We start from the raw sequence: 17,715 nt of genomic DNA, 5'->3' as shown, positions 1-17,715 counted from the left end.
CTTTAACTACAGGCAAATTAATAAACCTAATCTAATACCCACAGCTTTTTTTCTCACACAAATTAATCACAAAAATACAGTAGATAAATCACACTACAGTAAATTGGTAAGAAAAAAAACTATTTATAGATGCATTTAATTGCGTTAATTTTAAAATGACCTTTTTTTGTAAAAAAAAAAACGTATTCCATGAGAATTAGAAACGGTTATCAGGATTGAGGCTCGAAATGATGCAGAACCTCCACTTTACCTCCCTCTATCTGTGTGAAGAATGTTCAGGTGCTTTAATACTGCATTGTTAGGGCATTTAAACATTTCGTATGCAGAAAGTTAATTGTTTAATAGAAATGTATTTTCTAATCACCCTGTTCACACTAGAAAATACTTTATATACACTATATACAATGATATACTGCCATATTTACATGTCACCTCACAGTATGTGGCTTTACTTGTGCTTACATTACAAAATCTGTGCACCTTTTGATTATCAATGGTTGTCATTCAATCTGATGCAAAGTGAATGTGAATCAAGAACGAACTTGACGCTCAGGCTCAGGCTCTGCATCAGCATTAGTTCTGCCCAAACAGGTAAATTATAGTGACATTTTCGCGTTGTTTGCCTTTTGAGTTGCTAGTGCTGATAACTTTAAAACCAATAAAAGCCCGTTGGTTGCTAGTCCAAAGTGCAACGTGGGGGGCAGTAAGCTTGATTTTGCAAACAAAGTAAAAGTGTTGAAATCCGAGTGACCAATCAATCGTGTGCACTATCAAGCTCATCAAAAATGATGTTTGACCTCTTTTTTTGATCATGTTAACTTCAGCATGACTCACCAGATCAGGAGGCAGGATCACCCACAGACACAGAATAACATGAAAAACTAATATTCTGTGGCATTCAGCATTCACCACATCAAGGTAAGAACATAAAGCACCCATACCGCCTTAAGTCACAGGAAATAAAGGAAGAATTCAAGACATTCAGAAGACACAAGTTAGAAGTTAGAAAGGTGAAAACGAAATGTGTTGGTGGTAATAAAGGTTAAACATGTACAGCTTATGAGTATGTTGGATTCTTCTTGTGTCTACACTCAACTGCTTTTTATTTTTGATGCGTCTTTGCTGTTTTCATCCAGTGCAGCCATCTTTTTTTTGTTGAAAACAAGAACCTAGAAATGTTGCTCTCATCTCAGTCACATCTGTGCACAGGACGGTCCAGTGGTAGAAAAGTGAAGTTTGGGGTGTTCTTTTTTTTTTGTTCCACAGGATTATTAGGTCACGTTTATGTTCATTCCCCCTTTCCTGCCAGCTACGTGGCAAACTGTTGATAAAACGCCAGCTTGACCCTCTCAATGTGGTGGCACAGCTTGATGGCCGGTCCCAGCTTCAGGTCCATGCACTCCTGCACCGTCGGCAGGTTGAGCAGGAGCAGAGCCTGTCCGTCAATCTCCTAGAAAGTACAGAGAAGGCTATGAGATAGAACCAGAACAAGTCCCAAATATGAGCTTTTTGTTTGTGGTTAACATATCCAGACAGCCTGTCTGGTGGGTTGATTTGATTGGCTCATAGGTCAGAGATCATTCACAGTGGTCAGTAGGGACAAAGTTTGAGAACAAGCAAAGATAAAGCACGCGTCACACAGCCAATAACACTGTGTATTCCGTACCTGATCCAGGAAGATCCGTGCGAGAGGGGCACAGTCGGTGGTCCTGATGAAGCGAACCACGTCAGTGACACTCCACTCCAGCGGGCTCGTGTCCAAGCACAACTTCTGAGGAGCCTCTGTCTTTGAGGTCTGCAAACACCAGCAACAACAACATTCTTCTTCTTAGATCATGTTCGTATCAGTAACAAAGCATCGCATTTGCCTTCATTTGATATATTTCTGAACACATCAGAATGTTAAAAGCCGATCATAAACTGGCCAATGAGGTGCAGAACCCGCATTTTATGTTGTCATGGCTTTAGTACCTTTGGTGAGGGAGGGCGGTTCTCGTCGTCCGAGTAGGAGGGAGAGCGGGGCTTGCGGCGCCGGCGCGTGGGCCTGGGAGTCGCCGGTGGGGAGGGGGAGGGTGTTGTGGGCCGAGACTTCTCCACGGATTGCTCCGAATCATCTAGCATATCGTCCTGAAGCTCCGAGCCAGTGTCTTCGCTCAGGGAGTCATCTTCATCCAGATCCTCTTCCTCTCCGCTGCCCTAAGACACACAAGGATTGAGCCATGGTTCCATTAATACAGATTTAGTCGAGATATTACAAATTCAGAGTTAACAATGATGCAACTCACCACGGCTTTTAAATTAATAAATACTGCTTTATTACGATCCTTTCTCAATGACTTTATAGCAGTGGTCCCCAAACTTTTTCTTTCGAGCCCCCCTTTTAAAGATCAGAAGTTTTTTGCCCGCCACCCACTTTGGGAACCTCTGCATTAAAGAATACTGTATAATAAGTTATGTTGTGTGATGTTGTGCTTGTACTACCTGTGGGGACCCAGCAGGGGTATTGTCCACTGAGGCCGAGGAGCGTCTCTTCTTGTGTACGAAAAGCTGCTTCCTCCTCTTCCTCCTCCTCCCTCTCCTCTTCACCCCGCCCTCCAGGTTGGAGTGACCTCCGGGTGGGCGGCCAACGCGTTTGCTCTTCTTCTTGCCGTAATAATATGCTGGCACACAAACAGGCTTCATTAAAGCACAACGTTGCATCAGATCTGAAGCAGTTCAATTTGTAATAAAATTGACATTCGGCGGTTTTAATAACATTTTAAAAGAACTTATCCACGGTGGACCGCTGGGTGAGCCATCATGAGTGACTGAATCATTGGGCACCTACTGTATTTAGTCTTGGTGAGGACGGAGCAGTTCTCTGAGCACCGCTCCAGAACCATGCGAGGTCCAAACAGGTTGGGGCAGCACTCCAGCTTGATGCAGGTCTTCCTGCAGAAGTCTGTGACGCAGTCTGCAGTGCGGACGATCTCCACAGTGGCCCGGTAACTCTTTCCCTTGTATCTGTGCAGAGAAGAGGAGCATTGTTGACTCACACAGTTAAACCAGATTGGTTTTTATTAGGTATCCTTATTACTTTCTTTTATTCTTTCAGTATATTTTCTGGCCAATAATTGTCCATCTGTGAACGTCCTGCAGTTAAGAGATTAAACGTGTTTCCTCTCACTTGGCTTTGAGCGTCTCTCCATGGCCTTGCCAGCGGCTCTCCTGGTCCAGCTGCAGCTCTCTCAGCACACGGCTGGGTTTATACGCAGAGTTTATCAGCAGAGTCAATACCTAAGGTGGAACATAAACAGCATAGAGGTAAAGCAGGCAGGTCAAAGCGTTCCATGGTTTGTTTTGTTTTAATTAATTGGCAGCTGATTTGGAGAATTTACTGGTCTAAATCTCTGGCCATTTCTTAAAACAATAAAGTCATACTGGCAGTTCAGGAGGTTAATGTGAAGTTTTCCCTTTTATATTATATTCGATCTGAAGTTTAAAAACTTTGACTTTTGGACGATGTAACACATACAGAGAAGAAGTGTATAGGTAGGTTGAGGGTTTGAGTATTACTTGATTTGATTGCTTTGTTTATTTTCCATGCTTGCTCACAACTGCACATAAATGGACCCAGAGATCTGGCAAAGATGCTGTAGGGTTTGTGGGAAGCGCTTACTTTTGCCCCTGCCCCTAAAAATGTATAAACATTATGTATTCATATGGTTTCTTCACTTCATGTATGTACAGTATGTAGGTTCTTTCATATCGACTACAGACTTCTGGCCTGCCTGCCTTTTTGTTCGAATACGGTGGGACAAATAGATTGAGATTATTCATCCACACTTAAGTCTTGTTTCAAGTATACAGAGGAATCACAACTGACTCAGGGTGTTTTTTCATCTCACCTCTTTAAGCACGAGGACGCAATTCCCTGGGCCGATGAACTGAGGCAGCTCGGCGATGCGTCCCTTGTTGAGGTATGGCCCAGAGAAACAGCGGTGGTTGAAGTAGATCTTAGGACAGCAGTATTTCCCATTCCCCTGTCCTGCAAGGTGACACAAAATATCAACCAATTAAAGAGACGAAACAGATGGTGAGAGCATGGGAAGTATCGCACAGGTCGTGATCTCAGGGGAGTATCACTGTTGCAGAAATGCCTTACAGGGGACCTGAGACTTGCCACTCACCTGTCTCTGACTGGCTGGCCATCTGCTGTTTGACAGCATCGGGTGACTTCGGGGGGGTTTTGCTGCAATTTAAGTGAAGACAAATGAATCAGGTGTTGAACAGCTCATTGGACTTGATCCAGACGCTCTAACAAACCAATCAAACCTCACATTGGGGCTGCACAGTTTGTGCTCAAACTCAAAATCAAGCTTATTGCAATAGATATTATTAGATCATTTTTTATTTATTTAATTCAAATTATTAAGGTCTTCAGTATGCATGCTTGTCAAACATTGTAATTGAAAATGTGTATATTTAGATTGTTTATACCATGTGGGCAGAGATAAGATGGAAACAATACAACAGTAAAAGGATCCCACCACTGTCTAACGGCACACACACTTTGTTTGGCTAAACCCCCCCACGTTTTCGTGGTTACATTGCACGACTGACTGACTTCAGATTACCATAATTAACCCAATACTCCAAAGGCACAATGCCATATCATCAATATTATGAACATCATCCTCACACTATTACACATATTTAAATAAATTGCAGCTTTTTACGAATTGCTAATCGCAGATTGGCCAAATTGCAGTTATGTTGATTGTACAGCCTTGCGTGACACTCTGCCTCTCTCACATGTGTACTCACTGTTTCTCAGGCTGCACCACAGCAATCTTCCGTTCTTTCTCAACTGAAACGAGAAGAAATATATTCACATGTGGCAATCATCATGCATTTAAACATGACAAGAATTTGCATGTTTGTTTGATTGCAGCACCTTATCATGTGAGCTCTTATTTGTGTGTGTGTGTGTGGGTGTGTATGTGTACCTGAGGGCTTGATGGGATAGACCAGTGGATAGCCATTTGTCTCACACCAGCCGACGGGGAAGATGTCAAGTGAGTCCACATGAACTATCATCTCTGGCATGGGCTGCTTTAAACCTGGATACACACGCAAGCACACACACACAAACATACAGCTATTAGAGAATGATGATGCATTAAGCAATTGAGCATTTTTACAGGGTATGCAAATACAATCTCCTTCAAAAATCAAATAAAAAGTTGATATGCTCACATTTTCTTCATCACTTTAAGCATTTACACAGCATGAACATCTTTTGTTATAGAATAATCTTGCATTTTATAATAAAAAATGTTTTATATCAGTAGTGGAGATCAAAACACACCATCTGGAGGAAACAGGAAGCCTAATAATTTATTAAAGAATGATTTGTTACAGACGCCTAATTGTATTGAATTTTCATCTGCATCTGTGTAATGTTTAATAAAGTATTATTAATTAATTAGTAATATTTTGAACTACCGGGTACATTCTGTTCACGTAGACCTTAACCAATGCTTTTAACACATCAAATAAAAACATTCTCCATCCCTCACCTTCCAGGCTCAGCCAAACGTAGTGACTTTTTACCCTGGCGACTGTTGCCACGTGGATGTTCTCAGGTGACAGCGGGTTGACAGCCTCCAGTTTCATTGCCTCTTTGAAGCTGTGCTCACACTGCTCCTAGAAGGTAAGCCAGGAAGCCGGGAAAAACCATGAATGAGCGACAAATTTTACTTATGTATTCAATTAGAATTTCTTATTTGAACGAATTACAGTTTTTGACAGAGTAATCAAAATACAGTAAATTGAGGGGGAGGCTGGGAGAGCTATTAACCTAAATTAAGCTGAGAGAAGTTGACTTACAGTCGGGAAGCAATGCTGAGGAGCCGCCTCTGCCTCGCACTGTTTCAGGTAGTCTGCCCAGTCAAAGTCCAGGCCCTGATATCCTGTGCACATTAACCACAGAAACACAGAAAGTGAAAGGGTTAAAAAAAAATGGTGATCGCATTATTGTTTTTCCAAACGTCTTGATATAAAGCGATTTCAGACAGATGGCTTTGATTGGACCAGATTAGGGCTCTTGGGATTCAACCCTGCGTCCATGTGGGTTTAAATTCAATTTCAAGAACTTAAATGGCTTTCAGTAGCATACACAGCATCTCCACTCAAATGATCATAGTACACAGCATAATCAATAACAAAGATGAACCAAAGTGCTTATGGCATTTTTCATACACTAGAGAATGACAATTAGAAAAGGAAATTAGATTTACCACAATATATGAGTATTACAGTTTCAGCTTGATAAGTAAAGAAATGGCTTATAGAAAAGGTCAAATAGCTGAAACTCTGACTGAGCCGACCTGGTGGTGGGCTGAGCGGGAGCCCGTTTTTGAGGCTCCACTGGGCAGGGAAGATCCCGGGACTGTCTCGGTGGCACAGGAAGGATCGACCACCTCCCTCTGACTCCTCGATGCCACAGAGGTCGTCCATCATTACCGAGAAGTGCTGTTCGCTGAAAACCTGAAACGGAGTGGTGGCATTTCACAATGACTCAAGTGTTCCAGGAGGCTTCTAGCGCAGAGAGTGGGTGGTTGTGACTCATGGGTTGGTTAACTTGGACTTTCCCTGAACCCCCGAGTTAGCTTTCCTTCTTGAACAACTTATTTGCATCGAATGTAAGCAAAATACAGAAATTGCTTAAAGAAAATATGACAAAGCAAACCGACATTAGTGGCGGGGAGCGACCGATTTGATGGGGATGTCTGTTACCTTGGAGACAGTGGCAGGTCTGATGGAGATGGGAGCAGTAGGGTCAACAGCCTCCAGTTTCATCCCTTCCTTGAAACTGTGAGCAGCGACAGCTGGCTGATCCTGAAACACGCATCCCCAACCCACACAGATAAAAGCATTTTCAAAAGCCCAGTTATTACTGGTGTTTCAGAACACAATTAGGAGGACGTACCTTGCCGAACTCTGCAGTGAGAGCTTCATCCTGAGGAAGTGCACAGATCCTCTGTCTCACCTTCTCCCACTCGTCCTCTGTCCGCAGGGCCAACAGATCTGAAACAAGCAAAAAATCAGCTTCTGATGATCAACACACCTGACTACAAGCCTACTACCAAACACTTGTTTTAGAGTGAATGCACAATTTCAGCCAGAATTTGCATTCATGAAAAACAAGAGTCTGAACTTGCAAAGCAATGACTTAAAAAAAACAGTACCAAAACTCAGAAAAATATTCTCTATGCCTGAATTTGCTGCCATTGCTGGTGAAACTCTTGAAGAAGTGGTGCTGCATCTGAAGCCATCTACTTGCGGCCTTGGTACTCTACCCACAACTTTTATTGTGTTTAAAGTCCAAACTTGCAGATGCTGAACGCCTACCTTCTCTCAGGCACTTTCCCTGCATCAATAAGCCTGCAGTTATCAAACCTATCAATTCTTAAAAAAGAGATACTTATAATAACAGACTCAAACCTACCATTCATCCTGATCATATTGCAGCTTTTGATACTGTTGAGCATAAAACACTAATAATAAATGATAACATTTCTGTAGGGTAAGGATAGTTTTGTCTCCATCGGTACTCATGGGTTAGTGAATACCACTATGAAAGAAAGAATGAATCCTGAACCACAAGGATTCATTCTTTCTTTCTTTTGTTCAAACTGTATATGCTTCCTCTTGGCCATATCTTCCAGGAGCACAGGGTGGCTTATCATTGTTATGCAGATGACTCACAGATTTATTTAACTCTTTCACTTAATTATATCAGTCTCATTGACTCTGTGTGTCTGTGCCTTGAAAAGGTGAATGGCTGGATGCAACAAAACTTCCTCCAATTAAGTAAAGACTGAGATTATTCTTTTTGGGAACAAAGAAGGAAGGTTGCAACGTATTGCCCACTGGGAGTCCAGAGCACTAAAAATGTCAACCCATGTAAAGAATCTGGGTGTTATCATGGATGGGGATCTTGGTTTCAGTGACCACATATAAACTGTAACAAAATCTGCATTGTGGCATTTCAAAAACATAGCTAGGCTATTATTCATGCATTTTATTTCCTTTTTATCTCCTTCTTTTATCTCAATTTCTGCAATACACCTCCTCACTGGTTTACCAAATAAGACCATTAGACAGATCCAACTTATTCAGAATACTGCTGCTTGGAATCTTTCTAAAACAAAGAAAAGAGACCGTATTACTGTTAGCTGCAGAGTTAACTTCAAACTTTTATTTGTTGTCTAAAAGTCACAGAATGATCTGTGGGCCCCAAATATATTTCAGAAATGTTTCATGTATATGAGCCCAATAGGTCTCTAAACTAAACAGGGAATTCAGCCATTATGCTGCCCACCGCTGGAACCAGCTCCAAATGGAGATCTGCCCAAACTGTAACTGGCTTTAAAAAGAAGCTAAAACTGTTCTAAATTTCATCTAATCTTTAAACTTTGACGGGATATTATCCATTTTATAATTTGTGATTTTACACGTCTATACTTTTTTCTTTATGATTCTTCTATTTTCCTGTTTTACTTGTTTTATTTCTGTTAGGGTGCTTCTGTTATTTTGTTTTAAGCACATTGAATGACATTTGTGTATGGTAATGCGTTACACAAATGAATTTTATCTGCCCTTAAATTACAAATTAAGGCATTTCAATTGGATTGATTGTAGAGAATATTCTTTTCAATTCACTTTTGTTTCACTTTTGTTATTCTATTTGTGAATCAACAGATCTGATCCTCAGATTCAAAATACAAATGCAATGTTATAATCAACAAAAATAATGTTAAAGCTTAAGCCAAACGGTCCTGAGCAAACACTGTCTTGTTCTTTTTTTGTTTCTAAATATAAACCTGCCGCTGACCTGTGGGAGGCCTGAGGGTGCAGCCGTGCTCTTTGGCCCAGCTGAGCGGGTGGAGGCGCGGGTGAAGGTAATAGAGCCAGAGGGAGGCGGGCGTGTCCGGGAGTCCCTCGGTGCCCACCAGGCGCAGCTTCAGCCTCCCGCCAACGTTCTCCTCCACCTCGGCGGCCCAGGCCAGCGCAGGGTCCACGCTATCCTGAAGCTCCACGTAGCAGCCTGCGCACAGGAGCTCCACCGGGTCCCTGCCACGTTGAGGCTGAGGAGGAGGAGAAAAAGTTGAAAGTGTGCACACACACGCCACACAAACACAATGAGCGTGTGCTGAGGCAAAGTGAGGAATTTGTTACAAGGAGCAAGCAAGCTGCATGACTAAGTGGCAGAAGTGAAGCACAGTCAGAATTTCACAGAATGTTCCTACAGTGGATGGGCAGCACACAAACAGATGACCAGCTCCAACCTGCCGTCCCTCCAGGACATGTACGCCTCCCAGATCCTGAGGCGGGCAGGCGAGATTGCGGCTGAGCCCTCCCACCCCGAACAAACTGTTCGAAACCCTCCTCTCTGGTAAGAGGCTGAGGTCCATCAGGACCAAAACCTCACGCCACAAAATAGCAATACATTTTTTCCTGCACATTTTGCATTTCATATCGTGCACATTTTGTTAATTGCTCTATTCACCTGTACAACTGTAAATAGTACTATATTTTCTGTAAGATAAAATTTTATTTTTAGACCTACTCTTTTTCTTGCTCTTAGTACGTTGATTGTTGTTTACACCAATTACCAAAGCAAATTCCTTGTAAGTGAAAACCACCTTGGCAATAAAGCTCTTCTGATTATGATTCTGATTCTGCTAAACCCAGTGTCAGCTATGAGTGTACTATCTCTATACTACTACTACTACTACTACTACTATCTATCTATCTATGCCATTGATGTCCGGTGTATCATTCTTATTCTAATTATTCTCATCCACACCACCATGTTGCTGTATCTTCTTCTTCTTTGGTGTTGTGTAATAGTTAGTAAGGCAACTTTATGCATTTACGCATACCGCCATCAATTGGGCAGGGTGGTGCGGTCACATTGCTGAATAATTGATAAAATGTGTTTTATGAGTGCTACTGTGTGTGTGTGTGTGTGTGCGCGCGTGCGTGTGTGTGTGTGTGTGTGAATATGAACATTCATTGTTCATATTACCTGAGAAATTGGCTTGTTAGGACTATTTTATTCATGAAAACTGTATTTGTAATGGTATCAAACTGATGAAGGAGCCTGTTCTTAGTAAACCCAGAACCTTGTCTCCATTCCTCTGCCTTACCAATTCCAGCAGGTTGGCAGGCACACTGCACTCCTCAGCCAGAGCCTTCTCCAGCAAAGCCTCCCAGTCCTGGTGCTTCTCACGCACACCTGAGCAGGATTACACACACACAGCACATATTTGATTAAGCAGCCAAGACGCTGGGCTTAGCTACAAGTCATAATCTTTTACTGTTTCAACAAGTTAGTAGTCAATCAATATGGTTATAAATTGCTTCACATTTTAAAGTACAAACCATGAAGCTTGAATGGTTTTTATCATCATCGTACTGTTTTTCATAAAACAGCAGGCAAATGCAGAGCAACTGTAGCAGCAGCAGCGCGCCGCGATCAGAGGAATATGAATGACTGCCTATTCTAAACTAGACTGCATTGATTGAGCCGGCTTCCACTGTTAAAAAGCATTTTGACGACATGGAGCGCAGCGTGAACAACCTCTCCCCACTGCCTGTCCACCCACAGCACACCTGTCACTAAAAGCTCTGACAGAAAACAAGCTAACATTCTGAGGTGAATGTTCGACATGAATATTTGCCCACGGCATTTACAAAAATAACCACATAAATATTTATACCTGTAGCCTCAACATCTGAGCGGGTTGACTTGGTTATTCTGTGTTATACTCTGTAGGTAAAAGCTAAACTTCAATGACGTTATATTCAACAGAGGTATCCAGATAATCGGTGACATGAAAAACAACTGTGTAGCTCATTGCCAACAATCCCTTTGTGTCATCTACATGTCTCCAAAATAATATAAAAGTTTATCTATGTAGCAAAACATCCTCCCTTCTCTTTAGAATATCAAGAACATTTAACTTAATTTTCCTTTAAATGTTTAAATAGAAAACACAAAATTCAATGTACAGTCAAAAAACTGTCACTCTCTAAAAACGACTAAACGACTAAATTAAGTGATGTCATCAAACTAACAATAGTGATGTCATCCATACTACGACAACGACAACATACTTCAGCTTTGGCTCTATGGTGGCAATTTCAAGGCTTTAGAAACTAAAAATATTGTATCTCTGTTGAACCTCGCTTAATGTTGGCATCTGCTGGCAAGAGTCACTCCACATTCAAACTGTATTTGGTGTGATACTCCGCCCCCAGAACCTTCACAACAGTTTTTGGAACTGCATTTTGAAAAGGGGTGTTTCGGTTTATTTAGAATTTGAACATTCGTGTCGATACGTTTTGGACTTAAATTACCTGTACCTAAGTGTAATTCAAATTTAGACCTTAAGAGCCAAACTACTTAAATGTCCCGTGAACCATTAAAGTTTGACTTGATTGTTACGATTCTTTTTCCTCTAAATTCCTCTTCATTGCTTTAATTTTTCCCTCTGAAATGTTCCTCACTCATGTACATTGACCCCTTAATCGCATTTTTCGCCTTAAAGGACAATGAGTATTGAGTGAACACAAGTGTTTCTGTTAAATGTCTGTCCGTGGATCATGACAAACTACTACGCCTTTGCAACTGACCGAGACCTGCGCTGCTAAGCAAATACTATGTAGTGCCTCACCCTCGGGTGCTCTCATGGTTTTGCTGTGCTGGCGGCTCCAGCCCAGAGGGTGCAGGTCTGCCGTCATGATGTCGCACCAGAAGTCGGCGCGCCTGTCATCCTGGTATCCCTCGTAGCGCAGCAGCAGCAGCTGGCCGCAAGTGGTGATGATGTTGGCCACCCAGTAAGGGCTGTCTGGCTCTGAGCGCACACACACCTCCAGCTTCATGCCTGTGGTGAGTCCTGTCTGCAGGCCCTGGTCCACCTAAGACACACACACACACACACACACACACACACACGCTTTTCAAAATTAGGTTTGTGTAAATCAAACAAGCAGAGTATTTTGCAACTAATTACAGGAAACATTGTGACATCAGTAAACTACATGATGCACCAAATTTAGGAGAAACTGAAAACTTAAGAATTGTCTTGCCAAATATGTGATGTACACAATTTGAGACAAAAAGTTCCATTAACACAATTGATTTGGATAAAAAGCTGCTAATAACTGCAGGGTCTTCATGCAGATATGTGGATTGATGAAGAGCCGGTGCGTTGTGTGTGTAAACTGTGAGTGTTGCCGGGACTCACATGCTTGAAGGCGTGGTGGGGCACAGATGTGGCTCCTGTCTCCTCCAGGTAGTCGTCCCAGTTAAAGTCAGACACATCCTGACCAGAGTCTCCATCTGGAAGTCACACACACACACACTCATATTTAGAAATACGTCTCACTTTTCCAACCTTCTGGCCAAATATTTTATCTCTTTTCATGCGGCTGTCCACAGTTCTTACCAGACTCCAGTGACTCCTGACTCATGCTGGCGCCCCCTCAAGGCCGAGACCAGAAGCCCTGTGGAGGAACAGCAAAGGGTCGTTTTAATATACAGCATCTCAACAATCCCAAAATGTATAACTTCTTATTACATCTGACTCCTACTATCACACATTTACCGCCTTGATATACAGAATTGGAGCTCACAACCACTGGACATTACAGGAGAAAACAACAATAAATAATTGAAATGTTTGTTAACCAACAACAACAAAAATGATAATTAACAGAGTTAATTCTATATTTGTTTTCCAAATTTAGAAACCTTTGCCTAAAGTCTTTGTATTTTTATTTTTACAACACATAAACAATCACTTAAATCAAGACAACAGTAATATCACATATACAGTAACAGTAAACACATTAAATGTCATTGGATCTACCTATTCTTTAATCAAGCCACACTAAATAAAATGCAAAGTAAAATACTTTAATATAGCACAGTAATATAGTGAAATATATGCATACAGCCTACAAAGCATGTACGCATATTTATTTCTGCATATGTATGACCATATTGCAGTGTATACAGTATTTGCTGATATTTCTTCTATGGGCTGGTAGTTTCAGTCTGCAGATATATCAGTTTGAAACTCAAAGGCAAAAAGGACTCCAAAGCAAAAGGAAATGAATGAACATTTGTTTTGCCATTGTAAAAATCACAGGTTGCTGATTCTTGAATAGACTGCAGAATGTACAATACCGTATCTGTCTGAATACCACACCTGAATATTTAAGCACTATTTACTTGACAGAGAAAATGATATCACAAATAACAAGGAGCATGTTTATTATTCATTAGTACAGCACAGGCTACCGCCTAAGTATCACGCCAGATGGTTTTGTGACCTGGAAAGATATTAACTTATGCAAATTTTATCCAGCTCCCAAACTCATCAGGCTTTAAAACGGCGTAATCAAATCAAAGACTGCTGTTGTGGCCACCAAAGCAAAGATTCAAGCGTGTTTCCTTGACGTGAATGTGGACGTGTCAAACTTTTGACACATGAAACTGGGCCTGCAGCATTGTGACAAGAGGACGAGATAAGTTCAAGCAATGAGGGAGTGTTCTCTGTGTGTGTGTGTGTGTGTGTGTGTGTGTGTGTGTGTGTGTGTGTGTGTGTGTGTGTGTGTGTGTGTGTGTGTGTGTGTGTGTGTGTGTGTGTGTGCGCGTGCGTGTGCATGTGTGTGGATGCTGAGGATAGCTTCTCTGTCACGGCACCTCCATTCAGCCGACCTGTCAGGCCTGTCTTTGTCACATCTGATGTCTCTATTAAAACCGGGGGCCGCCGTCAGCGAGGATCCCCCCACCACCCCCGACCGCCGGACTGGCAGGGCGACCCCCGCACTCCGGCGGGATCAACGCCGCTTTTCACCCACGACCCTCACGCCCAGCCCCAGACTCCCTCTCTTTCTCCCCCTCCCTCTAATACACACACACCAGCGGGCCTCATTGTCCCTTGGGGGTCACACTGCTAACATAAGAGTGAAAAAAGAGCAGCGGAGACACTTTGAGAAACACACACTGAGATTTAAGAGGGCGATGGTGAGCTTTTACTCTACCATAGTGATTATACCGGCAGGATTTGCAGTGTTTCTGCTGTGTTAATTCACCAACAGGCTCCTTGGATTTACTTCAACTAAATATGAACCTATTTGTAAATATAAACTAAATAAAACAGATTCAACCACAATCGTCGTTCTCAAAAGAACAAACTGGCGCCTAAGGCTTTAGTTCCCTTTCTGATTCATTTCTGGGCGGCTGTGCTTGTAGCCAATCAGGCCTTAGCTGTGCATGGCAGCACCACTCACACTTGTCTTGAACTGACAGACAGGAAGAAAAGCAACTTCCCCTGTTTCAGTAAGTGAGCTATGTGAATGCAGCAACCAGCAGTCTGCCTGACTGTTTCCCCACCACCAGAGTCTGAACCTGAGCGAGCGAGAGAGAGTGTGCACACACCCACACAAACTCACACACATATATGAGCACTCAGCCCAAGAACCTCACTACATCCTCCTTACAAGCTCTTATTGAATCATATTCTCATCAGCAGTTAGTTTGCAACTGAGAATCTTTAACAAGCTTCCCTGAACCTCTGAGGGGAAAAGCAACCTGACAATCACTCAAACTGTGGCTGTCAAATGAAAATGCAAGCAAATCTGAGTCAAAACTAGAACTAATGTAGATTTTAAACAAAGTTAACAAAAAAAAATGCCTTCTAAAAAAAACATCACTTTACAGAACCAGTGGGTTAGGCCTCTCTGCACTGTGACCAGTGACATTATGGAAACCACAGCCTCCAATATATATATATAGATATATATATATATATATATATACACACACACACACACAGAGTAATTCCTTTAAATTGGTGACATGACATCAAATAAAGCACGCATACAAACATAAACACCAAAGGACAACAACAATGGTGCCAATAACAGGATGTTAGAGAGGTTTGGGGGTGATACAATGTACATTCAAGATTCAAGATAACTTTATAAGTCCCTTAAGGGGCAACAGCATGACAGCATGTGATCTCATTGCTATATTAATAAATGCAAATGAATAGATGAAATGCAACAGTGAACATGCCAAGATTAGGCTCACAGAATATACTGTGTTTAACTCCAAATGGTGTTGGTCACAAGTCTCACTGCTTGAGTTCAATAGTGTTGGAGCATATTGCACAACAATATTCAGACTGTTTCTATCCTTCAGTGACAAACCACTTAACCAACCGATAAGAGAAAATGAGAATCTATCTGCTCTCTGCTGGGCCCGTTTGCCTTCAGCGTATGACAACTGACCTAAGTGGGATGTAAACACTGCCAGTGCAGATATTTACTCACTATGGCAACATCTATGTCTCGTCTAAAATAAATGATCAGCACTTTGGTTTAAGATAAATTTAGCTCCACAAAGTTGCCATTGTATCAGATTATAAAAGCAGGGAGAGCCCAACCATGCTATGGTTCTGGACATTGAAGGATATATGTGGATAATTTATATACAAATATATTTTTTTTTCTACTAATCTTTATTCTGACCAGTGTTCCCTGGTGTGCTATCATTATCATTTGATATTGCTGAGTATGTCATGGATGTATATTAAAGCCTAAAAAGCCTGGAGGGACACACTCCACAAACAACAAGTCCACCAGATACACACTACAACCTCCCAAACGCTCAGCGTTTGGTTTCTATCAGGCTTCTGGGGAAACTTCTTAACGTTTCAATACATCTAAACTCACAGAACGGCATATGGTTGCCAACAAAGGCTTGCACAGAAGCCCAATGTCACACAGCCTCAGCCCAGCTGGCCTGTAGATCGGATGGTGATCCGCCAGGCTGTGTCCAAGCTGACCTCTAATTGTGTCAACCGTGCTAACTTGAAAGCTAAGAAGCTTCAGAAATTAAATTTTTTTCCCCCCAAGAATAAAACCGTCGTTCCGTTCAATTACGATCACGCCGCTTGTTGCCATTGCATAGCGGCACGTCAAACTGGAGCAGCGCTGCCAGCGTATCACTCAAGTTGCACAATGGGGAAGTTAAGATCCAGAGGAAAATAAGGTGCAATAAGCCAGGGTGGAAAATTATAACAAAAATGATAACGGTGTGAGCATCACCCTGATAACAGCCCGTAAAGCAGTCTAAAGCCGACGGCATTTAGTTTATTTAGCGTAACGTTATTAGTCAGAGCCACACTACGAACGCAAATCGGCTGAGGTCGTGCAGCCTTTCTTATGTAAGACTTAAACACAGTAAATATCCTGCGTTATTCAAGGGCAAATGATTGGAATTTTCCACACAATCCTTGCACGGTAGCTTGTACACGGACCGCAGCATTCAGAAACACAGATGGGCCATTAACGCAGAGTGGCTTTGCGGAGAGAGACTACAGCGCCGACGGTCGAACTTTCACATTGAGGAGAACGCAACGAATACCGATGAAAGAAAATGTGAGATTATCGTCTAATGAATCGGAGTGCGGTGCCAAACGCACAGCGGCCGTGCGGGACTCGTTGGACACATGGTAGAATCGCCTATGTCCGAGTCAAGTTACTGAACGTCACAGCTTGAGCAATAAGCGAGCAGGCTGACGAGCAATAAGGGCGCTTACACTCGGCCGAGCCCGACTGATCTTTTTGAGAGACGGGAAAAAAGACGAATGCGGAACCAAAATGCAAAACACCACTAGGAATCTGTAACAAACAACACATAGTACGTGAATATTTAGTCGCAATATTCGCCTCTTACCGCTAAGTAGTTTTTCCAAGTCGGTTTTAGATGCCGTTCCTCTCCGCCTGCTCGCTGCACAGCAATATCAAGCTAGCTTGTGTAAATCTAACAACCTCTGGCCTTGCGTTTCAGAATAAGACTCGCCGCTGGCGATTACTCCTTAAAATGTGCTCGTAAGTGATTATAGTGCCTGTATTGTCGAGGGTAAAGCGGTTACACTTCCGGTAAGTCTCTGGCAATGTTTCGCGAGCTTCACTCACTTCTCGTTCACGACCTCATTCCAATATGGCACAAACGGCCACTGCGCATGTTCTGCCGCCTATATGCTTCTGAGCCCGACTACACCACTGACTTCCATCTTCACACACACAATAAAATATCACAAATCCCCTATCAATATCTAAATGTTTAACACAACCAAAAGATAGAAAATAACCAACGCAACCGTTCGCGTTTGTATTAATTCTTCAAAGCGGAAGGAGCACCTCGATCAAATTTAAGGATTTTATTTTGTCCAATCCCCAACGGAATCAACACTTAGTTAATGGTTTAGGTGGAATTAATTGCAAATACTGTATATCGACCGTCTTTCGTTAAGTGGCGTTTTGTGCCTTGAAAGCGCATTCGTTGTGTATAAACATAATGGGGATATTGTAAAATGACCCCTCGAGTTCCTTAATTTTCCATTCACTGTAATATGGATCAACTAAATGGAATAGCTCCAGATCGCGCGTCCGTGTACTTAGCGATAAATAGCTATAAAGCCCTTAAATAGCTGCATATAAATCCAACATTTCACTGCTCGCACTTTCGCACATCATGCAGCTCAGTCTCTGATCAGGACCACAAGTCGGGTTTTTGGGGAGGTGCGACAAACTGCTGGAAATATCCGTTGACAGCATGTGTGTACACCCAAAGTCCAGCTC

The 17,715-nt window shown here is 42.3% G+C and overlaps 1 protein-coding gene and 1 long non-coding RNA gene across 2 annotated transcripts; one reads left to right on the top strand and one right to left on the bottom strand.

Annotated features, from left to right (window-relative positions):
• Positions 1 to 831: 831 nt before the first annotated feature.
• LOC143005275 (uncharacterized) lies at positions 832 to 6,916 on the top strand. The gene is made up of 4 exons (XR_012964022.1): positions 832 to 918; positions 1,676 to 1,793; positions 3,897 to 5,057; positions 5,569 to 6,916. It is a non-coding gene; the product is annotated as an uncharacterized LOC143005275 (long non-coding RNA).
• On the bottom strand, positions 1,198 to 16,920 carry sfmbt1 (Scm like with four mbt domains 1). Its single transcript, XM_076156573.1, has 21 exons — positions 16,808 to 16,920; positions 12,504 to 12,561; positions 12,303 to 12,397; positions 11,730 to 11,973; positions 10,200 to 10,288; positions 8,882 to 9,134; positions 6,974 to 7,071; positions 6,781 to 6,882; positions 6,372 to 6,531; positions 5,872 to 5,954; positions 5,562 to 5,688; positions 4,989 to 5,102; positions 4,807 to 4,849; positions 4,170 to 4,231; positions 3,888 to 4,027; positions 3,167 to 3,276; positions 2,828 to 3,003; positions 2,482 to 2,660; positions 1,972 to 2,196; positions 1,667 to 1,795; positions 1,198 to 1,450 (listed from the first exon to the last, which is right to left on the bottom strand). The coding sequence occupies exons 2-21, from the start codon at positions 12,526 to 12,528 to the stop codon at positions 1,310 to 1,312; spliced, it is 2,595 nt and encodes an 864-aa protein (XP_076012688.1). The 5' UTR covers positions 12,529 to 12,561; positions 16,808 to 16,920; the 3' UTR covers positions 1,198 to 1,309.
• Between the last annotated feature and the right edge of the window lie 795 nt (positions 16,921 to 17,715).

The sequence above is a fragment of the Genypterus blacodes genome, unplaced genomic scaffold, assembly GCF_046128005.1.
Source record: "Genypterus blacodes isolate CSIRO-AG114 ecotype Tasmania unplaced genomic scaffold, CSIRO-AGI_Gbla_v1 ptg000070l_1, whole genome shotgun sequence".
NCBI lineage: Eukaryota > Metazoa > Chordata > Actinopteri > Ophidiiformes > Ophidiidae > Genypterus > Genypterus blacodes.
The sequence above is the reverse complement of the archived record's forward strand: the minus strand, read 5'-3'. Positions and strand labels throughout refer to the sequence as shown.

Coding starts and splice junctions, on each gene's coding strand:
- sfmbt1 (XM_076156573.1), bottom strand. CDS start 12,528: ATGAGTCAGGAGTCACTGGAGTCTG. Junction 10,289..11,729: donor AACCATGAGAGCACCCGAGG/GTGAGGCACTAC, acceptor AATCCTGCTCAG/GTGTGCGTGAGAAGCACCAG. Junction 2,661..2,827: donor CCTCACCAAGACTAAATACA/GTAGGTGCCCAA, acceptor TTTGTGTGCCAG/CATATTATTACGGCAAGAAG.